This window comes from Amphiura filiformis, chromosome 10 (genome assembly GCF_039555335.1).
Source record: "Amphiura filiformis chromosome 10, Afil_fr2py, whole genome shotgun sequence".
Taxonomy (NCBI): domain Eukaryota; kingdom Metazoa; phylum Echinodermata; class Ophiuroidea; order Amphilepidida; family Amphiuridae; genus Amphiura; species Amphiura filiformis.
In genome coordinates this window covers 16,135,177-16,163,172 of record NC_092637.1, presented here as the reverse complement: position 1 = coordinate 16,163,172, position 27,996 = coordinate 16,135,177, and the positions used below count along the sequence as shown (strand labels likewise).

Below are 27,996 nucleotides of genomic sequence, written 5' to 3'. Positions count from 1 at the left end.
GAAAATTGAGCGATTTTCAGTTGCTGCATAATCTTGATTAAAACACTATTGTCGATTAAAACCTGTTTAAAAGTAATGCAAAATATATACCATATTTTCAACGTAATTCACTTATCACTATCAGAGCATAACGGACTGTGGTAATCCCGGGGTGGTAATTTGCTGGACTAACATAGTGTGTTATAATGTCTGTCAAGTGGGGCAGAAAGCCGCACCACCCTCTGGAACACAAATTAAGCGTGGTCAGAACGTTGATTCACAGAAGTGAAATAGTGACGGATCCAGCGGATAAGGAAGAGGAGGTATCGTATATTAAGTCAGCGCTCCGTAGTTGCGGATACAGAGATTGGAGCTTCTTACGTGCTCGTGAAAAGAAGGATAAATCAAACCCACAGGAAACTGTGTTCGAGCCTGCGAGTAGGGCCTTCACTGTCACCTTGCCTTACTTTGAAGGCACCTCTGAACGTCTACGTAGAGCGTTCAACACAGCAGGTGTGCCTACCGCATTTAAACCCCATCAGACATTACGTCAGACCTTGGTCTCCCCGAAAGACAAGGTAGACAAGTTGAAACAGTCGGGAACAGTCTACAAAATTGCATGTGCTTATTGTCACGCCACATACATCGGAGAGTCGGGCAGGACGCTAGAAAAGCGACTTGCAGAACATAAGTCGAAAGCGGCTGGCTCTAAATCGGCTGTACAAGAACATGTAAAAGCGAGCAAGAACACGCATCAAATAGACTGGGACAACGTAAAAGTACTGGAGAAAGAAACAAAAGAATTTTCCAGGAGGGTCCTAGAAGCTATCCAGATCAAGCAGCAGGAACCTTCATTGAACCGAGACACAGGATTGGAACTAGATCCTGTGTGGGACAACCTGATCAAACCCAGCGGCACCAGGGGCAGGAAACTGCCGACTTCGGTGACGTCATCAAGTGTGATGTCACCTGATCAGGTTGGTCCTTAGCCGTTTCCAAGAAAACATCAGAGCTAACAACATCGGCTGATGAGAGGAAATTCCTCGAAAGCGCTCCCGGTAAGGGAAATAATAACAAGTAGTGTTGAAGTCTAAATTAATAATTTTCATTGTTATTACCACTACGTATGAATCTGCAATTCTATATACAATTAAGTTGTTATATAATAAACAGTGTGTTGGGGTGTTTGCTGTTGCATGAACCCGGAAGCAGGTGATTTTGACCTGGGTCATTTTAGTGACCATAACTGTTAATGTCATAGATGTGCCAACATCGCATGCTAGTAATTGTGCCAAAACCAGAGTATCTTTGTTAGTGTCATAGATGTGCTAACATAGCCTGCTAGTCATGCTAGTGGTTGTGCCAACACCCGAGTATTATAAAGAAAAAAATGCGACATTTTACATGATCTGTAAAAATGTTTCTACGTAAGTAGAGAAATTAGATAATTAGCCATTTGTACATTTAATATTAAATTAAAAAAAATGTACTTTTATGTTAAATAGTATTGCACATGATAACTAATTAATATATATAAAATACACAATATTGGATTTAATTTTAACCTTACCAGAAAAGTACCAAGTCCAATAATGGGCATCTGCGCACCACTCGGCAATCTAACACATTTATTATTAGCAGCCATTTTAATGATCTGTGATACAATGTATAGTTAAACTGAAAGGGAAACGAAATTATCTAGATTTTGCACAGTCATGTAGCAGCAATGAACTTCGGCCCCGGACTTCGGCCCTTTTGTGCCACAGCGTAGTTCTTCGTTGTAGCAAGACCTGGCACTATCTCATTAATGCTGGCAGACTAACTTCTCCATATGGTTTATTTGTGTATGAGGAGCAATTCTTGGGGACAGGCTTATAGAGACAGTATCTCCTCGAGTATATCCCTCAGGTAGAGGCCGACATAATAATGCGCCAAAAAAGTACCCTTAGAGGCCTACACTTTGAAAAATAATCACAATTCCAAAACTGAACCATGTTGTAATAAATAATAATTTTTTTAATACATGCACTATCTAATCTAAATACAGTTAGAAGCAATTGAATAGACGAAGGCCCAGTTTTAAAAGTGACAAACCTGCCTATACAAGGCGCAAAAAGATTCCAACAAGCGCAACAAAGAGACAACACAGTTTCTTCAATGAGGCTTTATTTAAAGCAGTTTTTATTTCAGTTTTTACTTCTCTGTACTTCGCATAACTTTTATTTTATTTGTCAGTTCTTTTGTTTCAGTTTTCTTTTGTTTTAAATTAAAGACACGCATAAATTAGCCATTCACCAGTCTCAAACCAGATGTCTAGTCCGTGGATTTTTGAATAGGCCAGTTTGTCACTTTTAAAACTGGACCTTTGTCTATCAAATGCTTGTAACTTTGCTTCTTGAGGTCACATTGGATTCAATAAGGTGTCATAATGTGCAGGATGAGATCATGGAAGTAATGCTTCCATGATGAGATAGATCAGATTAATTTATTAAACAAATAAATATTAGGATTTTTTCCTCCAAGTGTAAGGATACTTTGTTGGCGCAGATATACTGCAAATCTGTATGAAAAATCCCAAGACACTGAGGGCATTGTTTATACATGTAACACAAGTTCAAGCAAGCAATTATTGTCAATCTAGAAAGTTGCCAAACCCGTCATTTAGTAGCCCAATTGAGCAACTTCTGATGATTTAGAAGGTCAAAATGGACCACAACTTTAAAACTATTAGGAGTAGAACCCCCGGTGTTTTATTGTTATTAATATTCTTTAATTATGTTTCTTTCATTTGACACCACTCGGGCATACTTGGTGGCATATCGAGATATGTTAATTTCAGATCAAATGGTTAGTAAGGTAGTAACATACACTAAGATAGGCTGATACTATTTCATGGTTCAGCAAATCTGTGGCCAAATGCCTTCATTTGACCACAGATATTGTGTTCCAATATCTGTGATTTGGCCCTCAATTTTGCAACGAATGAGGGGGCACATCCCCATTCAGACACGCAAGCGCGACGAGAGGCCTGCTTTAAACAACTGAGACATTAAACAACTGAGACAAATAAAAACAACAACAATATACTTAAACAAGTTAAGATATACTTTGGCGGTGGTGTGGAATTAACATGAAATCGTGATCTGCAACTAAAAACAGAAACAAGATTCACAATATAATGACCATTAACACTTTCAAAATTCGATATATTTTGGCAGATTACACATTTTACACAACAACAATTTCACTCTGATCTGGGACCAGAAGCCTACTTTTATTATACGAGGGCCCGGGGGTCACTCCCATTGTGGCCTGTACACCATCCGCGACAATCAACTTTTGAAAACCACCCTAAACAAGGGTTTAACCCTTGGCTAAAACAATACACTAAACGGGGATTTTATTCCTTGCATCAAATTTCATACCCTAAATTTTATTTCCGCGTATTAGCAATTGCAATTTTGCTACCCTTTTTTCCAATATTTCATGTTTTTGACACCCTAAACGCGTTACGCGCGTATCGTGCTTACCCACGAAAAACTACCCTTTTTACGCGTTTTCATTATCGCGGATGGTGTACAGGCCACAATGCGAGTGACCCCCCCCCCGGGTACGAGGGTCGGCCAGTATGTAAAGGTATTGACTTGTGACCCCATGATCTCATAAACACTGTACCTTTGTCTTTCACACACTTGATTACGTAACAGCATTAGCATAAAATCAATCTACAGTCATTGGCTGATTATTTTTGACAATTTTAGATTTTGTCGGGAATTAAAATATAGAGTGCTGCCTTTTGGAATAGTACTAGAACACAGACTTCCAGCTCATAAAACCAACTTTGTTGAGCTGGAAAGGTTTTCTATCAATCCACTGTTGGATGTAATCCCTCCTCATGATCACTCCAGACCTTTCTATTTGTATTATTCAAGTGTTAATTTCAGTTCACCGACAACGAGATCGTTACTATGGCTGCTAATGATAAATTTGTTAAATTCCCGAGTGGTGCGCAGATGCCTATCATTGGACTTGGTACTTTTCAGGTAAGGTTAAAATTAAACTCCCATGCTAATCTGGCAACAATAGCAGTATGAGCCCCAATTAATGATGTTATTAGACATAAATCCCGCCAAAATTGGGTGTAATGAATAAAGCAATTAAAAATAAGAGACACACATAGCACCCAATTGGCCCATTTTTTACGTGCAAATCCATATGAGCGCCACTTCGCGTGGCAATAAACACAATGGTTTGGTTTATAGTCTGCTAGCATTAAATGAGATAGTGTCAGGTCCTTATACATTGAGGAACCACGCTGTGGCACAAGATGCTACGCCTTTAAAATCTAGATAATTTCGTTTCTTTACAATTCAACTATACATTTTTATCAGAGATCATTCAAATGGCTGCTAATAATACATTTGTTAAATTGCCTAGTGGTGCGCAGATGGCCATCATTGGACTTGGTACTTTATTTTTGCAGGTAAGGGTAAAAATAAATTCCATACTGCGTATAATTAGTTAATACGTGCACTACTATTAAAGGCCGATTTAGTGATCCCAACGAAATGTAAAAAAGAAGATTTAAAAAAAAAAAAAATTTAGAATTAGCCTTATCAATCTGTTGCCCCTTATTTTAACATTTGGGGCCCAGGGACCCATAATATATGACATATTGGACTCATGTATATATTTGCAGTATGTAGGGGCAGGCTTCAGAATGATACGGGCATTTTATGATTTGGACACATTTTCACCATTTTTAGCATAGCAATTTCTTGCATAATAGGAATTTGAATTACACTTTAAATTATTGATATACAGGTCTCTTTAATTTTAAGCTATAGTATAATTTAAAGAGAAGAGAGTTTCCATGGAAACATCCATTTACACCCATTTTTGTGAATTTTACGATAGGAAATTTTACAGGGATATTTGCTTAAAAATGAGCATTAATGGCCGTTGCCAAGGAAACTGCATCCTCTTGGAGTTAAGGGATCTAAAATGAGCGTTTATTGCGTTTCGACAGTATTTTTTGTGGGACATGAGAGCACCTCAGACCTATCGAATTGCATTCTGAATACGAAGCATGTCTTTCTGATATCAAATAATTTTCATTTTTGAAAATCACAATATAATCAAATTTTATGACAAATTATAAAAATTTGATATTTTTCAAATTTTGATATATAACAGTCCTCGAAGTAAATGATATAAATCTAATGATATATTCTTAAAGTGTATGTAGCAGGGAGGAAAAGCCGACAGTCAATTGAAAATTTTGACCTTTCATATTGAAGATATGGATTTTTTTCCCCAAAAGACCTAATTTTTGTTGGTGTTTTGGGAAAAAAAATCCATATCTTCAATACGAAAGGTCAAAATTTTCAATTGATCGTCGGCTTTTCATCCCACCTACATACACTCAGAGAAAATATTTACAAAACATTATGTAAGTATAGAACCTCATAATAATTAAGTAAAATTTACCTCAGAACTATGTAATAATTACCAAAATTATGTAAAATTTTAATTAATTTTACCCAAATTAATTAAAATTTTACATAATTCGGTAAATATTACATAGTTCTGAGGTAAATTTTACTTAATTATTATGAGGTTCTATACTTACATAATGTTTTGTAAATATTTCTCTGAGTGTACACTTTAAGTATAAATCATCAGATTTATAAAGTCAATTCAAGTATTGTTAAATATCAAAAATATCAATTTTTAATGATTTGTCATAAAATGTGTATTAAATTGCGAATTTCAAAAAATCAAAATTATTTGATATCAGAATGACATTCTTCGTATTCAGAATGCAATTCGATATGTCTGCTGTGCTCTAATGTCCCAAAATAAATACTGTCCAAACGTTCATACCCCAGCCCTTAAGTGTAATTCAAATTTTAGGCCTACTTATGATTTTGTGAGACAATAAATTGCTAAAAATTGTGGAAAAGGGTCCATTTTTGGCCAAAAAATAGTCAAAATCACTCAAAACGTGCATTTTAGGCCTACTTATGATTTCCAAGAGGTCATAGGTCAAAAACCATAGGTCACAGAAAAATGTTGTGATTAACTTTTCTGATGCAAACATCCATCTTACTAAATTTATATACTTTCCATGGTGCATAAGTCATTTTACAAAAAATTCCCATGTAAAAATTGCATTTCTGGTCTAAAATTAATTTTAAAAATCCCCCCACCCAAATGACATTTTTACGGAATAGAACGCGCGGGTTACAAATTTGGCTACATGGCAAAAAAGATTCTCCAGACTCTTCAGAAGATTTTGATATAATGATTTGTCCATTTGAAACACCTGTCCTACGATACCGTTAAATAGAGCACTTTTGGCTTCATGTCCCTTGTACTGCCAAGCTGCCATATCCTGATTTGAATTAACCTAAATAAATAAAACACATATGAAAAGGTTTGACTACAAAAACGATTCTCTTATAAATGCATCTCCGCACAGTTTCTACCTCGATACACCCGAGTACACAGATATACAGTGCACAACTTATAAGTTCCCCCTAATGCTTTTTAAAATAAATCGAAAATTATTTAACGAAATGTAAAATTGTAAAAAGTTATGAGTAATCTTATTTGTTTTACAAATCTGGGCCAATTTGTAGTGTCACACATCATTGCGTTTGGCCACAATGGTTCATTATGTAAAAAAAGAGGGAGTTTTAAAAGTTGCACCTGAGTCCATAGGAGTCAATTGTCAAACAATACAGTATGTTAGGCCTGTCCATGTGTTTGTAATGGAAATAAAACTTAAAGTCTAGTTGTTTATTAGGGGATGTGTCCTCCTGCACTGTTGACAAGTGCATTGCAACGTCGCCGCATGCTGTTTATTAAATTCCGGACCCGTTGCTGGTCCATGTTCCATACATGTTGGATTGCTCGGGTTAGCTCTTACAGTGTTGTGTTTTCATTGATAAGGTCCCATGGTCCCATCTGAAATTTTGTTTTCAATTTTCGAATTGCATTAGGTGCAACTCCCATACGACGAGCAATTTCTTTCACCGGTACATTTTCATCCAGCAAACCTATTGCTCTACCGCGAAGAAATTCGGGCAAACGCGGCATTATTAAAGTGTGACTTTTCACATGTGATGAACTACTGGCGACGTGGTCTATTCTCACTGCAGTACATATCCCTTCCATCTCAAACATTTATCATTAAAAAGAAAAGAATAAAACACCTGCTTTGCTTTTCAAGAAGAAGAAGAAGAATACCAAAGATCAAGTTTTCTTTTACAAACACATGAATATCCCTGAATTGAGTCCTATGGACTCAGATGTAACTTTTAACACTGTTTAAAACGGTCTCCTTTTTTTACATAATGAACCATTGTGACTGAACGCAATGACGTGTGACGCTAAAATTTGGTCCACATGTGTAAAACAAATAAGGCTACCCATATCATTTTACAGTTTTGCATTTCATCAAATGTTTTTCGATTTATTAAAAAAAATATGTAGGGGGGAACTTATAAGTTGTGCACCCTATATTTCCAGCACAGCGAGTCTAGTCTTCACGGTGGAAGCTCTATAGTCCGACGGTTCTTTATTCCGACGGTTCTTTAGTCCGAAGGTTCTTTAATCCGATGGTTCTTTATTACGAAGGTTCTTTATTCCGACGGTTCTTTATTTCGAAGGTTCTATAGTCCGAATTTAAAAAAAGGTTCCCTAATCCGAAAATTAAAAGAGGTCCTTTAATCCGAATTTTAAAAACGGTTCTCTAGTCCGAATATGAAAATAGGCTCTATTAGTACAGGAGCAGCAACCTCAAAAAAATGACTTCGTTCACCCTCCACTACATACAAGGTTTGACACCATAGGTAGTTAGTATGGACCCTCTAGATCACTGCTAGGTAGGTAGTGGACTCAAATTGTGGTATCACTTTTTTTTTACAGCTCATTTTATGTGTGGACGTATAATCGCATAAAATCACCAAAAATAGGACAAAATTAAGGGGTAGGGGAGATATAAATTCTCATAACTCAACTTTTACTCATAATAATGAATTTATTTTGGTATGAATATGTAGCTAATTGATTGTTCTAACTGCCTAGTATTATTTGAAAGCAAACCTAGGTTTCATTTGACCATGATTGGAAGTGGCCAGTCCATACACTAGTGAAAAATCAGATTTTTCACAACAATGCGCAGGGTGGGTGTTTTTGTGACATTGGCTTCAAATTTTACTATTGTGCCAATTTCTATTTTCAAAATTAATTAAGTTTCCTTTTTTTAATTTTGTTTTTAATATCAAGCATATCTAGGCAAACTTGGATGTTCTGGTTCAAATATTTATGTATGTGCATGTTTGCTTGCATGTTGGTTTGTGTTGTGTGGGGTTTGGGGTAGGTGGGGTGGGTATGTGGGGGTGGGTGCGGGGTGTGTATAGGGTTCAGGGTTGGGGTGTTTTACATGTTTTAATATGTCACTCGGCTGAACTATATAAGTTCTATTAACAAAATTTGTTTGTTAAGTTGCCATTCATGTAATATTTTGAATATTTATAGGCCTATGTGTGGGGTGAGATCAACCGCTGTTTGTCAGGAAAATAGACTGAAAATGTAAAAAAAAAAAAAAGTTACTTTTCCACATGTAGCAGCGTGTGTAACAATATTAAGGGGTAGGGGAAATATAAACCATCATAACTCAACTTCAACTCATGATAATGAATTCATTTTGGAATTAATATGTAGCTAATTGATTGTTCAAACGTGTTAGTATTATTTTCAAGCAAAGCAAACATTAATTGTCAGGTATATAGCCATAAAATGTGAGAAAAGGTTACTTTTCTATGTATAACCATGTCAAATAATGGCATTATTAAGGGGTAGGGGAAATAAAAACCACCATAACTCAACCTTTACTCATAATAATGAATTCATTTTGGTATCAACATGTAGCTAATTGATTGTTCTAACTTTCCAGTATTATTTTTAACAGAAAAACCATAAGATAGACATAAAATATGATAAAAATGTTAATTTTCCAATGTGTAACAGCGTAAAATTTGACAATATTAAAGGTTAGGGGACGTACAAACCAACGTAACTCGACATTTATTCATTATAATTCATTCATTTTGGCATTAATATATAGCTATTTGGTTGTTGTAATCTTTTAAAGCAAAATAACCATTAATTGTTAGCTGGAAAGACATAAAATGTTAAAAAAATGTCAATTTTTCATGTGTAGTACCGTAAAATATGACAATATTAAGGGGTAAGGGGACATACAAATCACCAAAACACAGTTTCACTGACGAAAATGAATTCCATTTTGGTATCAATATGTAGCTATTTGATTGTTCTCAGTTTCTGGCATTATTTTAAAAACAATTAAACCATTAGTTATCAGGTAGTTAAACATACAATATGAGAAAAATGTTAATATTCAATGTCTAACAGCGTAAATATGACAATATTAAGGGGTAAGGGACATACAAATCACCAAAACTCAAGTTTTACTGATGAAAATGAATTCATTTTGGTATCAATATGTAGCTATTTGATAGTTCTAACCTTCTAGTATTATTTTAAAAGCAATTAAGCCATTAGTTGTCCGGTAGATAGACATAAATGTATGAAAATGTTAATATTCAATGTCTAACAGCGTAAAATATGACAATATTAAGGGGTAAGGGGACATACAAATCACCCAAACTCAAGTTTTACTGATGAAAATGAATTCATTTTGGTATCAATATGTAGCTATTTGATAGTTCTAACTTTCTAGTATTATTTTAAAAGCAATTAAGCCATTAGTTGTCCGGTAGATAGACATAAAATGCATGAAAATGTTAAGATTCAATGTCTAACAGCGTAAAATATGACAATTATTAAGGGGTAAGGGGACATACAAATCACCAAAACTCAAGTTTTACTGATGAAAATGAATTAATTTTGGTATCAATATGTAGCTATTTGATAGTTCTAACTTTCTAGTATTATTTTAAAAGCAACTTAAAATTCATTAGTTGTCCGGTAGATAGACATAAAATGTATGAAAATGTTAATATTCAATGTCTAACAGCGTAAAATATGACAATATTAAGGGTAAGGGGACATACAAATCACCCAAACTAAAGTTTTACTGATGAAAAAGAATTCATTTTGGTATCAATATGTAGCTATTTGATAGTTCTAACCTTCTAGTATTATTTTAAAAGCAATTAAGCCATTAGTTGTCCGGTAGATAGACATAAAATGTATGAAAATGTTAATATTCAATGTCTAACAGCGTAAAAAATATGACAATATTAAGGGGTAAGGGGACATACAAATCACCCAAACTCAAGTTTTACTGATGAAAATGAATTCATTTTGGTATCAATATGTAGCTATTTGATAGTTCTAACCTTCTAGTATTATTTTAAAAGCAACTTAAAATTCATTAGTTGTCAGGTAGATAGACATAAAATGTATGAAAATGTTAATATTCAATGTCTAACAGCGTAAAATATGACAATATTAAGGGGTAAGGGGACATACAAATCACCCAAACTCAAGTTTTACTGATGAAAATTAATTCATTTTGGTATCAATATGTAGCTATTTGATAGTTCTAACTTTCTAGTATTATTTTAAAAGCAATTAAGCCATTAGTTGTCCGGTAGATAGACATAAAATGCATGAAAATGTTAAGATTCAATGTCTAACAGCGTAAAATATGACAATATTAAGGGGTAAGGGGACATACAAATCACCAAAACTCAAGTTTTACTGATGAAAATGAATTAATTTTGGTATCAATATGTAGCTATTTGATAGTTCTAACTTTCTAGTATTATTTTAAAAGCAACTTAAAATTCATTAGTTGTCCGGTAGATAGACATAAAATGTATGAAAATGTTAATATTCAATGTCTAACAGCGTAAAATATGACAATATTAAGGGTAAGGGACATACAAATCACCCAAACTAAAGTTTTACTGATGAAAATGAATTCATTTTGGTATCAATATGTAGCTATTTGATAGTTCTAACCTTCTAGTATTATTTTAAAAGCAATTAAGCCATTAGTTGTCCGGTAGATAGACATAAAATGTATGAAAATGTTAATATTCAATGTCTAACAGCGTAAAATATGACAATATTAAGGGGTAAGGGACATACAAATCACCCAAACTCAAGTTTTACTGATGAAAATGAATTCATTTTGGTATCAATATGTAGCTATTTGATAGTTCTAACCTTCTAGTATTATTTTAAAAGCAACTTAAAATTCATTAGTTGTCAGGTAGATAGACATAAAATGTATGAAAATGTTAATATTCAATGTCTAACAGCGTAAAATATGACAATATTAAGGGGTAAGGGGACATACAAATCACCCAAACTCAAGTTTTACTGATGAAAATGAATTCATTTTGGTATCAATATGTAGCTATTTGATAGTTCTAACCTTCTAGTATTATTTTAAAAGCAATTAAGCCATTAGTTGTCCGGTAGATAGACATAAAATGTATGAAAATGTTAATATTCAATGTCTAACAGCGTAAAATATGACAATATTAAGGGTAAGGGACATACAAATCACCCAAACTCAAGTTTTACTGATGAAAATGAATTCATTTTGGTATCAATATGTAGCTATTTGATAGTTCTAACCTTCTAGTATTATTTTTAAAAGCAATTAAGCCATTAGTTGTCCGGTAGATAGACATAAAATGTATGAAAATGTTAATATTCAATGTCTAACAGCGTAAAATATGACAATATTAAGGGGTAAGGGGACATACAAATCACCAAAACACAGGTTTCACTGACGAAAATGAATTCCATTTTGGCATCAATATGTAGCTATTTGATAGTTCTAACTTTCTAGTATTATTTTAAAAGCAACTTAAAATTCATTAGTTGTCAGGTAGATAGACATAAAATGTATGAAAATGTTAATATTCAATGTCTAACAGCGTAAAATATGACAATATTAAGGGTAAGGGGACATACAAATCACCAAAACACAAGTTTCACTGACGAAAATGAATTCCATTTTGGCATCAATATGTAGCTATTTGATTGTTCTCATTTTCTGGCATTATTTTAAAAGCAATTAAGTTTCCCACGAGGGGTTGAAGGTCATAATGGGGCCAATACTAAAAAATGATCCTATCATGTTGTAATGTTGTAATCTCAAATTGTTCCTCTCATCGCTAAGAATTTTAAAAAAGACAATTGTCATAGTTCTACGAAGCTTAGTTCAGGGGTTATAACGTCGAATATATCAATATCATAAATAAAGGTCAAATTTTTAAAATGGTCCAATTGCACCAATTAAAGTAAGAAACCTTAATCGTATACTACATTCAAATTTTGGTGCAACGATTTGTATTCCTGTGTTCCCCTTCACAGTTAATGCAGCCAAAGTTGAGTTATGGTAATATTTCCCCTACCCTTAATATTTTCATATTTGACACTGTTACACATGGAAGTTTTTTCTCACATTTCCTTTGTATCTACATAACAACTAATGATACCAGAACGTTCGATGAATTCATTATCAAGAGTAAAAGTTGAGTTATGGGAGTTTATATTTCCCCTACCTTGATATTGTCATATTTAGGGACCGTTGTAAACACTTGTAAGGGGGGCCTGATGCAAAAGGGGGGGTCTGAAAATTGTTTGACCCTCCTAAGGGGGGGCCTGAAAAAAGATCAAAAATTTTCCTGGAAAAATTGAGTTTATATGATTTTCTATGGGGTTGACCCATAATTTTCAAAAAAAAAGGGGGCCCTACAATTTTTGAGGTCTGTAAAGGGGGGCTCGAAAGAATATTTTGCGATGAAATTTTTTGCATCAGGCCCCTCCCCTTACAAGTGTTTATGAACGGTCTATTACGCTGCTAGATATAGAAAATTACTTCTTCTGACAGTTTCTGTGTATCTACCTGACAACTAATGATCGCTTTGCTTATAGAAAGTTAGAACAGCCAATCAGATACATTTTGATACCAAGATGAATTCATTTTCATGAGTAAAAGTTGAGTTATGGCAGTTATAATTATTTTCCTAACCCCTTAATATTGTCATTTTACGCTGTTAGACATAGAAAAATTACCTTTTCCTCACAGTTTCTGTTTATACTGCCTGACAAATAATGGTCGCTTTGCTTTAACATAATACTAGAAAGCTAGACCAATCACTTGGATATATTTTGATACCAAGATGAATTCATTTTCATGAGTAAAAGTTGAGTTATGGCAGTTTACATTTCCCCTACCCCATAATATTGTCATATTTACGCTGTTAGACATAGAATATTTACCCTTTCCTCACAGTTACTGTGTATCTACCTGACAACTAATGATCGCTTTGCTTTGAAATAATACTAGAAAGTTAGAACAATCACTTAAATACATTTTGATACCAAGATGAATTCATTTTCATGAGTAAAAGTTGAGTTGTGGCAGTTTATATTTCCCCTACCCTTAATATTGTCATATTTATTTATGCTGTTAGACATAGAATAGTTACCTTTTCCTCACAAATACTGTGTATCTACCTGACAAATAATGGTCGCTTTGCTTTAAAATAATACTAGAAAGTTAGAACAATCACTTAGATACATTTTGATACCAAGATGAATTCATTTTCATGAGTAAAAGTTGAGTTATGGCATTTATAAATTTCCCCTACCCCCTTAATATTGTCATTTTACGCTGTTAGACATAGAAAATTTACCTTTTCCTCACAGTTTCTGTATATCTGCCTGACAAATTATGGTCGCTTTGCTTTAAGATAATACTAGAAAGCTAGACCAATAACTTGGATATATTTTGATACCAAGATGAATTCATTTTCATGAGTAAAAGTTGAGTTATGACAGTTTACATTTCCCCTACCCCGTAATATTGTCATCTTCACGCTGTTAGACATATAAAAGTTACCTTTTCCTCACAGTTTCTGTATATCTGTCTGACAACTAATGGTTGCTTTGCTTTAAAATGATACTAGAAAGTTAGAACAATCACTTAGATACATTTTGATACCAAGATGAATTCATTTTCATGAGTAAAAGTTGAGTTATGGCAGTTTATATTTCCCCTACCCCTTAATATTGTCATATTTACGCTGTTAGACATAGAAAACGTACCCTTTTCTCACAGTTTCTGTGTATCTACCTGACAACTAATGGTCGCTTTGCTTTAAAATAATACAAAAAAGTTAGAACAATCAATTAGATATACATATTAAATTGAATTGAATAGAATTAATACCAAGATGAAGTCAATATCATGAGTAAAATATTGAGTTCTGATGATTTATTTTCCCCTACCCTTAATATTTTTCTATGTTATGCTGATATACGAGGGAAATCAACATCAGTTTTTGTTGAGTTTTTTGGGTTTTTTTTAAACATTTTTTGTCTTTTTCCCAGTGGTTACTCACGTCCTACACATAAATATTCACATCAATGGAAACTTAACGGATTTTGTAAATGGAAGTTGGTGCAGTGAAGTGACATATTAAGACATGTACACACACATTCATCCCCTCATCCCCACACATACCCTATGTACACCCAGCACCCCCCCCCACACACACACACCTCGTCCCACAGACACCCCAACGAACTCATACATATTATAATGATTGGAACTGTTACAGTAATGTTCCCCTTGATATGCTTAACATTAAAAACAAAATTAAACATTAAAATTTAAATTAAAAAATTAAAAATGGAAACTGAATCAATTTTGAAAATATAAAGTGGTATAGTTGTGAGATTTGAGGCCAATGTCAAACTTTACACATATGGTTTAAAAAATCAGATTACCACTCATTTATGGACTATATACTTCCAAATATGCTCAAATGAAACCTGTTTTTGTTTAAAAATAATACTAGAAAGTTAGGAAAATCATTTAGCTACATATTGATACCAAAATGAATTCAAAATCACGAGTAAAAGTTGAGTTATGGGAATTTATATCTCCCCTACCCCTTAATTTTGTCCTATTTTTGGTGATTTTATGCGATTATACGTTCATACATAAAATGACCTGTAAAAAAAAAGTGATACCACAATTTGAGTCCACTACCTACCTAGCAGTGATCTAGAGGGTCCATACTAACTACCTATGGTGTCAAACCTTGTATGTAGTGGAGGGTGAACCAAGTCCTTATTTAGGCCCCCTGTGGGATCTTGCTCCTGGACTATATAGTCCGAATTTAAAAAAAGGTTCTCTAGTCCGAATATAGAAATAGGTTCTCTAATCCGAATTTGAAAAAAGGTTCTCTAATCCGAAATTGCAAAACGGTTCTGTAGTCCGAAACGGATACCGTGTTCTTTAGTCCGAATTGGTAAACGGGTTCTATAGTCCGAATTTTATTTTTTATCATTTGTTTCAGTGTCAAATCATCAATTGTTAAATACAAATCCGCTGCTGTTCAACATGGTTAGTTTCTCTGGATATTTTCTGCAGCGTACATGGACGTTCGCCTTTATTCTGGTGATATTTTCTTCATTTTTATCCGTTTTTCATTCCATTATAATATTACATACTAGTAATACTCTACGATGTATTCGGGCATTGTCGAGTTCAAATTTTCATAGCGCCTTCCCGCCATGTAAATGCTGCGGCTTTTTCATTTAAACAAATTTTAGTCATTTAAGGGATCTAAAATGAGCGTTTATTGCGTTTCGACAGTATTTTTGTGGGACATGAGAGCACCTCAGACCTATCGAATTGCATTCTGAATACGAAGCATGTCTTTCTGATATCAAATAATTTTCATTTTTGAAAATCACAATATAATACAAATTTTATGACAAATTATAAAAATTTGATATTTTTCAAATTTTTGATATATAACAGTCCTCGAAGTTAGTTATATAAATCTAATGATATATTCTTAAAGTGTATGTAGCAGGAGGAAAAGCCGACGGTCAATTGAAAATTTTGACCTTTCATATTGAAGATATGGATTTTTTCCCAAAAGACCTAATTTTTTGGTGTTTTGGAAAAAATCCATATCTTCAATACGAAAGGTCAAAATTTTCAATTGATCGTCGGCTTTTCATCCCACCTACATACACTTTAAGTATAAATCATCAGATTTAAAAAGTTTACTTCAAGTACTGTTAAATATCAAAAATATCAATTTTTAATGATTTGCCATAAAATGTGTATTAAATTGCGAATTTCAAAAATCAAAATTATTTGATATCAGAATGACATTCTTCGTATTCAGAATGCAATTCGATATGTCTGATGTGCTCTGATGTCCCAAAATAAATACTGTCCAAACGTTCATACCCCAGCCCTTAAACAAATTAATTTACAGAATAGTTAAAGTATAGTTTTATCTTGCGATTTGGGGGTGCCCGGGGTGTAAACTGTTTCAATGTACGGGTAGTCTTGTGATTAAATCATCATCATTTTCGACCCGTACTCTACCCTGAAAACCCGTTTCTGGCCATTTTTCAATCCGAGGGCCTGCTTTATTCAAAAATTGTGTTATGCAACTTTTTTGGCGATCCAAGTTCATGTGCAGGTCTCAAATATTTATTTAAGCTATAACATGCCTCTTTTTTTTCCACAGAAAGGCCAAAATATTTCTAAAAAGACTTTTGTTTTTACTGGAATCCATCTACATTATCATGATTTGGTGGTGTATGCCCTTTTAGCAGCAGAGTCATCTCGTTTACCATAAACTCTGCTTTAGTCTTATTTAGCTAGAGGTTATGTTAATGTTTTAAAAATTCGGACTATAGAACCTTTTTACTAATTCGGACTAAAGAACACGGTATCCGTTTCGGAATATAGAACCGTTTTGCAATTTCGGACTAGAGAACCCTTTTTTGAATTCGGATTATAGAGCATCTTTCTGTATTCGGACTATAGAACCCTTTTTAAAATTCGGACTATAGAGCCTATTTCTATATTCGGATTATAGAACACTTTTTTAAATTCGGACTATAGAGACTATTTTCATATTCGGACTAGAGAACCGTTTTTAAAATTCGGACTATAGAACCTTCGAAATAAAGAATCGTCGGAATAAAGAACCTCTTTTCAATTTTTTTTCGGACTAGAGAACCTCTTTTAAAATTCGGACTAGCGAATGCTATGAACACGTGTTCGGACTAGCGAACCTTCGGACTAAAGGACTTTCGGATTATAGAACCTTCGGATTATAGAGCAGTCCCCGTCTCCACGCGGTCTGTGTTATACTACACAGTTGAGTGCTTAGCATCATAAGAGCTGTGTGAGATCTAATGGAAAATAGACATATGTGATTGGTTTTTGCCAAAACCTCAAGTGTTCCCTTCATCCAGAATCAGAATTATTTTTTTATATCGAACGAAAGCTAACACTTTCCCCTAAACACACATTTTTTACATTAGGTCAACAGATAACGCAATTCAATGATATAGCAAGGCGAATGTGGTAAATCTGTTGAAAACTACCTATCCAAGCACATTTTTTTGACCAAAATGTAGGTTTAAAATTTTTCAAATTTATGTCATTAAATGAAAGAGCACACTTATATTGGCCATATACTAGCTACATAATAGAATGAGCAATGGCCAATTCTCTTTAAGGGGGTACTACACCCCTCGATAAATTTGGGTCTATTTTTGCATTTTTCTCAAAAACTAATAACACAGTGGTAACAAAAGTTATGCATATTATAGGGGCAAGAAATACTACACTGGAATTTCAGTGACCCAAGACAAGCGGTTTGTTATTTATGATCAGAAATAAGGTACCACTAGGATGTACCTCGTTTCCTATCATATATACTAAACCGCTTGTCTTGAGTCACTGAAATTTCAGTGTAGTAATTGGATTCCTTGCCCCAATAATATACATAACTTTTATTACCAGTGTGTAATTAATTTTGAGAAAATGCAAAAAATAGTCACAATTTACCACATGGGTGTAGTACCCCTTAAATTGCAAATCTGTTTTATCATACGGTTGTAAATTCAATGAACTATGAATTTGCTAAAGAGCGCTTACAAATTGATATGCTGCAGCTTGATAAAAGTACACACCTGGTTCACGAAAGTTAACAGTATTGTGTTTTATAAATTCAGAAATTTGATGTTTAATTAAAAAGTAAATCCATTTAATTGACTTGCCAAAGTTTTTCTTATAGCTACAGCTCGATGAAAGTACGCACCCGGTGCACTAATATCAAGTTAACAGCATTATGTTGTAAAATATGTTAATCTGAATGCAAAAACGAATACAGATTCTGCAAAGTTGCCTTAAATGCACACAGGAGCCTACAATAAAATTACAATATCTGCATAATGTTAATCAGAGAAGCAAATGCTTGGATATATTTTTAAGGGTAGGTTATCATTTAAAATGTCGATTCATTTAATTGAATTGACATTTTTTTACCTAGCTTATTTTATTTTTACCTAGTTTATTGATAGCAAGTTAAATGGTACTATATGTTTCAAGCACAATAGAAGTATATTGTGTTTGTGTAATGAATTAGGGTTAATACCTGAAATATAGTCCTTATAGTTACTTGGCAAATTAACTTTGCATAATTGGGATTATGTATTTTACATCTTTGGCCTCGCTTTCAGTTTTCCGGAGTTAGCAGAGCAACGCCACAAATAACAATAAACGATGGAAACTTTAAGAACATAAATAAATAATGTATATTTAAGCCCGAGACAATAAAATGTTGACATCCGTATAAGGTAGCACGGGCCAATTCGCATGATACTACAGGTAAAAACAGGTAAAAGGTATAGATGGTTTTGGAATTGAACTACACATCCGCACAGTGTCATCGCCCGATATCTTCATGGCAGAAATCACCATGGTAAATTGAATCCACCGCCACGCATGGCCATTTTGTTCCGACCTGTTTAATAGTTTGGAGACGCATAATGGGCCGAAGGACATCTGACTAAGGCTACTGACAATTGCCCGGTGACTGACCTCGCTGTGTGTGAGTCGAGCATGGTACGCCATAGGTCATATGCTTTTAGACTACCCACAATTGGCCTATACACTGCGCTATATAATTCGGCACATATAAAATCAGAATTATTGTCAGTTTTTGAGTTCAAGACGCAAGCTTCTTTCTCAAGACGCAAGCTAACGACTATCATATCTGTTCAACACATATATTCAAGTGCAAGGAACCACATCTGGTTTCTTTAGACGAAATCATTTACGGGAGATATTCATAACTCGTCACTAAAAACTCAAAAAATAATTATACATATTGGAATATAACATATTAGTTGTCGTTTTTTACCGATCTTTGTCCCACCCACTGACTGATCTAGATCGAATGTTTTATAGTTCCATAGATGCTCAAAGCGATATTTAGAAGAAAAAAAACGCTATCCCATTTTTCCTTGCTCCAGATCACAATAAGGCTATTGAACAGTGTATACACTGTCCTTGGAATTTAGTCGCTAGACGAAGCGATCAATGTTTGAAAATAATACTTGTTAGTATCTCAGTAGAGACTAAGTTCGGTTTATATTAGAACTAGTTCAAATTCCTCGGGCGGGGGGTGCGCGTGAAGCTCGCATGGCCGCGAAGCGGCCAACGAGGCGCTTGCGCCGGATTTTGTAATGTCAAAAAGGGGTTGTCATGGTCCCATACAGGCACTGAACAAATGCTAGGTTTATATTATAAGTGTGTATTGACAACATACATTGAGACCCCTTGAAATGATGAACTTAGATATCGATACTGAATTCAGTTGATTAACCGAGTAGGTTCAGAGTGACACATGCTTGCAGTTATGAAGTATTGCAATGAAGTTTTAGCAGCAAAATATGGAATTATACTAACGCAAGATACCAATTGTTATAAAATTATCAACCACAGTGTTTGGGCTTCTTATGTGTGGAATTTCGTGTGAGGGCGGTGAGAATGTAATCTTAGGGGGATGTCATTTTCTTCGGCGGGGGGTCATGAATATGTCGGTGACCGGAGTCAATTTTTTACGACCCCCCTAACAAGGGCTAAATTTTTTTACGACCCCCTATCGCAGGTCAAAAATTTTTATGACTCCCCCTTCCGCCTATACAGACTCAAGACAAATTATTCATTGCCGGAAGTAAGACGTGGGTCGCGCCAAAATTTTAGAGCGGAGTGCGGGAAACGTGTTAAAAATTTTGATTGTAAGTGCAATGGAGGCGCGCGGAGCGGGCAAAAATCTTGCATTGTACAACTAAAGATTGTGCGCACATTTCGGATTTTAAGTTAAAGAATGCACACGCAGCGCGCAAAAATTTTGAGTCACCAGCCTTTAATAATTCTATAACCCCCCTTACAAATCCCCTATTTTTGGTCTCAAAATTCTATGACCCCCCAGTATATTCATGACCCCCTTCCGAAGAAAATGACAGGCCCCTTATAATTAAGGAATTTATGCTCAAAAACTCAATAACATCAATTCTATAGATATGACATTATAAGACCAGAACTCAGACTAAAGTGGACGATACTTTTAAGTAAAATACACACCAATTTGGTTTTCTTCGCTGGCGGAGTGGATGTAGATGTCTTTTTGGTTAAAAAAGTGGGATAATTTTTTTATTTTGATGGACCAAATAGCAAGTAGAAATAGATATTTCCAAGCTTGTAAAATTACGATGAATTGTCTGCGTTGACGAGATTCATTAAGGCATATGCCTTTTTCTAAAGTTGAAAGTAATTTATTTAGAGTGATTAACATATCAAGGCGAAGTTGTAGCGAAATCAGCGCACAGCAGATTCATGAAATCTTCGTTGCCACTAAAAAGTGCGTGAGCAATAATGTAACATCAAATATACACGCCTATTTACATAATTTCCTAAGACCTTAGAGAGTTTGGTAATTGATATGCACCATCAATTTTGAACGTATGATCAATATTGCTAGGCAAAAATTCACAGCAAACATGGCAGATTCCTCCCATTTCTGAGCAATTTGAAAACAAATTGCTCAACCCCTTAAAGTCTAGAAGCACTGAAGTTTGAAAATTGGGTTAAATTATTTAACTTATCAATTTGAAAAAAATTGTAAATAATTGTTAATCACTAAAAATGTGAAAAAAATCAGGTCAAATGTACCTTAAATTAGCTTAATTCTAGAAAAGTGTTCAAAATCAACTCCTGAAAACAATAAAATACATAAGATATTCAACGCATGTAAAAAGATTGGAAAATGACAATTTCGTCTGCGTGTATTTTATTTTAATCAAGCAGCATTTCCAAACCCCAAATCGGATTCAAACGAAATAAAAAACATTCGATAGCTAAGATTGTACATTTTTAAATTATTAAAAAACTCAAAATGCAAATCTTACCTCTATTTCCTGTTTTCACCTTGCAAGCTTTACCTTGCTTTTAATGCTGTCATCAACATCATTCCATAACTAATAGTAGCCGCATACTTAAGGGGGCTATGGTGTAAAATTCTTAGAAATGTTCACTCTCAGAGACACATCCCTTCCTAATCCAAATTTGAGTAATGGAGATTTCAAATAGTTTTCTTTTTGAAATTTTTTGTTTTTCCAGCCCACGTCAGCTGGAGATGTCACTGGTGCAGTGAAGCATGCTATCAGTGTGGGATACAGGCACATTGATGCTGCAACTTTCTACGATAACGAACAGGAAGTCGGAGCTGGTATCAAGGCTAAGATTAATGATGGGACTGTCAAACGTGAGGATTTATTTATCACCACTAAGGTATGTCATTTGAACGGTAAAACATATGCATCCTGCAGTATATGGGCTATTCCAGGTGTCCTCTATGGAAGACTTGATGATCTTTATCTCCAACATAGGGGGTGTAGATTTTCAGCTAACCCCAAATTCACATTCCACAGGGTGTATGGATTTCAACACTACTACCACCAACCAATACTACCATTACCAACGCCAACACCAACCCAGACTACGATCACCACCATTACAACACCAGCCAACGCTACCACCATCAAAACTAACCGTCAAACCGTTTATTATAGCTTATTATGATGTGCTGTAGAAAGTTTGTGTAAATCATTCATTAGGCGACGAAAAAACCCCTGTCCTACGTACCCGATGCCCGACAGACACAGAATTTGCGTCTTGGAGACTGTTTTTATGTTGCTAAAATCATTTTTAAAAGAGCCGTTTTTAGTGAAGGTGATAACTCTCTAGTCCGAAGGTTCCCTAGTCCGAAGGCTCCTTGGTCCGAAGGTTCGCTAGTTCGAACACGTAATTTACCATTCGCTAGTCCGAATTCTGAGAAAGGGTCGCTAGTCCGAATACCGGGTTCTCCAGTCCGAGGGTTCGCTAGCCCGAATAATAAATAAGGTTCTCTAGTCCGAATATAGAATAAGGCTTGCTAACCCTAACCGCAATCCTAACCCTAAACCCTAACTCTAAACCCTAACCATAACACTAACCCTTATTCTATATTCGGACTAGCGACCCTTCGGACTAGAGAACCTTCGGACTAGCGACCCTTCGGACTAGAGAGAAGTCACGCTGAGTGAATTGTCTTGTTTCTCTTAACTTGTTTTGTCTCTGTGTTGTAGATATGGAATACTGACCATCATCCTGATGATGTGGAAGCCGCCTGTCAAAAGAGTCTGGACCTGCTGGGCCTAAAATATCTAGATCTCTATCTCATTCATTCGCCTATGGCTTACAAGGTAAACAACATTTCCCTATTTGTTTCTACCAGTGAAACAATCCAAAATTGTGAGTAATGTTACTTTACCGCTTTGGATATCAGAAGCAAAAACAAAGTGTATATTAAAGGCCCATTCAGTGATTTGCTCATCCGGTCGATCGTAAAAATCATCAAAATTCAGATTTTGGAACCTTTGTTATTGTCATAAATATGTAAACATAGCCTGCTAGTGGTACAGCCGAAAGCCGTGTATTTAAGACAAAATAAGACATTTTACATGAATCTGTAATTTAGGTACTAACAGTATCAAAATTAGCTACATATATTCGAATGGGGCTTCAACTTCGTTAATACTGCTGTTTTCTTTGTTTTCTGCCAATTTTTTCATTTCAAAAATACCAAATGACAATTTGAATGACTTATCCTTCACTTTTAAGCAATTTATAAACAATTTTAATTTTTTTACATTTTCGCTGAGACCACTGAATGGGTCTTTAAAGTTTTGTCTTGAGTCTTGAGTATAATACTGCCCAATACTCCAATATGGTGACAAACGGTCAGGATGTGTGATCTGCGCTGTGGTTTTATTAATTCTTGCTAGTCTTGGTTGCTAAGATGCTTGGTTACTGCAGTTTTGAAGGTTTCTGGTTTTGTGGTGCTGATTAGGTGTGGTGGAAGAGAGTTCCAATCACAGATTGTTTTTGGCACAAATGCCCTTTAGTGCATTACGCACTTTCGATGGTGGTCACCACTTTAAAACACGTTTTTTTATACTGGCTAAAATTACATATATTTCACTGTGTTATGACTTTCGTCTGATATCAAATTCTGTGGCTTTTTGTTTTTTTTTAGTGAAAAAAGGGCTCGGAATGATGCTGTCAAATGGGTCACACATGTTTTTGATGACATAAACTCACACAACAGATAGTTGCCCATCACCAGCTATAAATTATTTATTTGTTCCTCTTATTCAGCGAGGTAAAGAAGTATTTCCAAAAAACGCCGATGGCAAGTGGCAGTTTGCAGACACAGATTATGTTGACACGTACATGGTAAGAATGACAAGTATTCAAATATCATTGCGTTACGAGGTCAAAAGAAGTTGTCCTTAATTGTATTTTGCATAAAAATACCGAGGAAATTGGGTTCGATGAGAGAAGATGAGAATCTATTCTCATATTCTCTGGTTCGATTCACCCAAGGTGAATCAATGGGTGCTTCCTATATCTTTGAACTCATGAGCTCATTGAAATTGCGTATGGATGTAGTCTCGGGCCAGACTGCATGCGGCTATCACGGACATACTAGGAACGACGAGCGTTAAGACCGACACAAACTGGCTTTGTAGAAGACTAGTTTGGATGTGAACGGCACTCTTACGTTCCACCGCACAATGTCGTAATACGTAACCCGTATGGCGTTAGCAATTACCGCCTCTTGACAATCTCTCTATATTATTAGGTACAATTTGTCCCGAAGAATCCCGGGCGAAGAATCCCCATTTAAAATCCCGCAATTAAGGACTTGTCTTCAACAGAGTGTATATGGATTTCAACTGGAATTTAATTTACTTGTTAACAGGCAATGGAAAAGCTTGTAGCTAGTGGCAAATGTAAAGCTATTGGATTGTCCAATTTCAATAAGCAACAGATAGAGAGAGTGATGAAGGCAGCGTCCATTCCTGTGGCTAACCTGCAGGTATGTATCTTAATGATAGCAACACTTGAAATTAAAGCCATAAGGCGACAAAAAAGCACACTGTTTTACGGGCGGACGGACCTTTCGAGTAGGGTCGGTCGGTCGGATGTGTTTTTGTTTGTTTTTAATTAGGAAATGATTCTAAAATCACCCAAATCTTTGCTCGCGTTTTTTCAGTCACAACTTTTTGCCCATTGTTTACATTTATACAGCAATATCCGTCACACAACATTAATTTAAAATAAGCGCTTATATGCATAGAGTACATTGATTACAACAACCGCTAAACGGAAATCAATTTGAATCCTCCATTTTTTGGCAGATTGAGATGCATCCGTACCTGACGCAGAATGATCTGGTAAATTTTTGCCAATCCAAAGGTATCACCGTAACAGCTTTCAGTCCACTAGGAAACCCTGACAGACCTTGGTAAGTAAGGGTGAGAAATTTATAAGACTATCAACGGGATTGATGTACTGTTTTCGTTTTAATAAAACCGAAGCCTTAATACGCAGTGCCCACCCAGTGAGTTTGATCAACTTTCAATACATTACGCCACGGTTGACATGACGTAATTATCCTGGACTCGTACGTGTTTACCGGGCCAATTAGCAGTAATAAGTTCCTTGCCCAGGGGAATTTCAAGCTATATAGCTCAACTTTTCCAGAGAACAGTGCTAGTCCCTGCGGGCCCTGCGGGGCTCGAACTTACTGATTTATTACAAATCAGACAAAGCATAGCATGTTTTGTATCTGTCTAAAGTCCTCAATTGATAAAATAATTTGTACACAGGATCAAAGATGAAGACCCAAGACTATTTGAGGACCCAGTTGTCAAAGACATAGCAGCTAAGAAGGGCAAGAGTGCAGCTCAGATTCTCATCCGATTTGCCTTACAGCAAGGTGTTGTGTGTATACCAAAGAGTGTGACTCCATCCAGAATAGAATCTAACTTTGAGGTGTGTTGAAATCGTATCTGCCCGCTATTTTGAAGGTTCGATATGTCGAGAATAATGCTCGCAATGTCTGATATATCACAGATCCTATCTGTGGATATATATAATCCGTATATAATAAGGGTTGTTACTGGGGCCACATCATCAATTTTTTGATGTGTATTGCACCCCCCGTATTCGGAGATGGCGGGTCTTTTGAGAGCTAACGGCATACCGGTAAAAGGGGTCTTTCGGAGACTGCGAACATTCAAAATCAAGAGTCGTTATTGTCTTACCGCTTGAATATTGTATAAAAAAGCAACAACAACAACAAAAAGAAAAAACACCAAAACAAACACCAAAACAAACAAACAAACAACAAAAATAACAGAAATGTGAGGAATGAGCAGGTTAGGGCCGGGTCTTTCATATCTGAAATGATCTGGGGTCGTTAAGTGCTCTTAGTTTGGTCAAATCGAGGAGTCTTTCGGAGCAGCGCGGTCCAAAAAAAGTTCTTTCAAGATGAGCATACCCGTATAGCCCCCGGGGTTACTATATCGAATAACAAATAAGGCTAGCTAGGGTTAGTGCTAGGTTTTTCTACCCGTACCTTAGATGTAAGAATTAGCAGATTCACCTCAAACAACAAAGTCCAGCATCAGTCATGGGCTTCGTCCCATGAAGTCCCGGCATGACATCGGTTATGGCGTATTTTCAAAAATCCAGTCGTGATATATCTTTTCGTAAACACAAAGACAGCTAAGAATTAACTTTGTGGGTTGAGTTAGTATGCGAAAAGTAAAAAGGAATTTTATGTAAGCAAAATTTTGTTTTACTGATTTTGTGCGACTTTAGTCATTATGAATTTAGCTCAAGACTTAGTATGTTTATTTTTACAGTCTTTGAATTTTGAGCTGAATCCAGAAGAGGTGAAAGAGCTGATGGCTCTGAACCGAGACTTCAGGGTAATCGATTTGACCGGGTAAGTAGCATGCTTTAAACACTTTGTTCTGTATTCGGATAAACATGGGTCTTATGTAGAACATTGACGTGCTTTGTACATGCGATGTTAAAGATGCTAATGTTTACAATGAACAAAACATTCAGTATGTTATAATATTTCATACAAAAGAAAATTCAACATTGTGATTTTAAAGAAGTATTTCGTGATCCTAGCATCCTCTTTTTATGACATTTTTTCAGTAGATACCCACGAAAAAAGCTTTTTCCCAAAATGTAAGTTGATTCCGATTTTGCGTTTGCGGGCATGATTATGTGTATTACACTGCTCCATAGGCCACTGTATTAATTTCGTTCAGGTGTACCAGAACGTAATTCAAGTTTGACCATATTTATGCCAAACAAAATAATCTGCAAGAATTATTTGTACATAAACATAATGTAGCCAGAGGTTTCCAGTAGTATAAAAATCTCAACTTAGGGACGAGACTGTGGATCACAAAATGCCCTTTTAATGAGATAAAAACCAGCAATAAATGTGCCTTTACAAGTTCGTATATGCAGTAAAAGTCGGTTTATAGGTCGATAACCAGAAAGGCCATAAGTCCTAAAACTCAATAACATAATTATAAATCATAATCCTTACCCTAACCCTAACCTACAGCCTAAGCCTTAATCATAACCCTAAACCTAACCCTGACACTAATCCTAACCCTTACCCTTAATCATAACCCTAACCCTAACCCTGACACTAATCCTAACCCTTAATCCTAACCCTAAACCTAACCCTGACACTAATCCTTACCCTAACCCTTAATCCTAACCCTAACCCTAACCCTGACACTAATCCTAACCCTAACCCCTAATCATAACCCTAAACCTAACCCTAACGCTAATGCTAACCCTAACCTTATCCCCTAAACTCTATAAAAATACTAAACTCTAACTTCAGCCCCTTCGCGCCTGACTTCATGTATGAGCGTTGCGAAGTATTGGTCAAAGTCAAAGTCAAAAAGCCCTTTTCGGATTAATTCAAACGTCAGATTTTTTGCATATTTTTGATGGATGTTGGCGGTTTCTGTTGGTACAGACATGTACAGCAGCAAGTAGTTGAATGGGGCTTCATATCTTATCAGCAATACAATTTTCTTCTTTTTCTCGTACAAAAATACTTGTCCTTTCACTTAGTACCTGTAACTATAGATTCGATAATCATGTTGACCCTTTTATTTACTTTCTATTTTGTACCACAGGATAAACCACAAGGACCATCCATGGTTTCCGTACAAGCCAGAATAAGACTACCTTTGGAATTTGAGTTTAGAAGATTTCACACTAGGCTAATTCCGTACTCTTTTACGCGAACGATAAAGCCAAATCTTACTAATAAAGCAAAGTCATTTGTACGATTAATTTGTTACGATGAAATGATATCGAGCAATATCTTTCGCTTGCTTTTCATTTGGCTTATTTCATGTTTTCTTCCTAGACATAATGCTATTGGTATTTTAAACGAAATGTGAATACTGATGGCGCTATTTATCTTATATCTTGTTAGCATAATTACAATGGGAAGACACTTTTACTTGTACACTGTCATTGAAACATCAAACATATTAGTAACAAATAGCAAGGAAATTTTCAAATCAAAAACAAAAAACGTTTTGTCATGAAATTAAAGGAATAAGTCGTATTAAAATAATTATGTGTAAATGGCGCCCTCAGTTTTAACACAAATGTACAGTTCATGGATTAAATTCTACCGCAAAAAAGCAGAAAAAGAT

The 27,996-nt window shown here is 35.3% G+C and overlaps 1 protein-coding gene across 1 annotated transcript; it reads left to right on the top strand.

The window, feature by feature from the left end:
* The first annotated feature begins 185 nt into the window (after positions 1-185).
* On the top strand, positions 186-27,996 carry LOC140163232 (aldo-keto reductase family 1 member B1-like). The gene is made up of 10 exons (XM_072186630.1): positions 186-752; positions 3,924-4,022; positions 21,515-21,685; positions 22,522-22,638; positions 23,594-23,671; positions 24,201-24,317; positions 24,640-24,746; positions 25,111-25,276; positions 26,152-26,234; positions 27,466-27,996. The coding sequence occupies exons 1-10, from the start codon at positions 186-188 to the stop codon at positions 27,509-27,511; spliced, it is 1,551 nt and encodes a 516-aa protein (XP_072042731.1). The 3' UTR covers positions 27,512-27,996.

Excerpts from the sequence above, each read along its gene's own strand:
- LOC140163232 (XM_072186630.1), top strand. The coding sequence starts at position 186 with ATGTCTGTCAAGTGGGGCAGAAAGCCGCACCACCCTCTGGAACACAAA. Across the intron at positions 24,318-24,639 it reads TTCCTGTGGCTAACCTGCAG|ATTGAGATGCATCCGTACCT; the intron begins GTATGTATCTTA and ends ATTTTTTGGCAG. Across the intron at positions 24,747-25,110 it reads GGAAACCCTGACAGACCTTG|GATCAAAGATGAAGACCCAA; the intron begins GTAAGTAAGGGT and ends ATTTGTACACAG.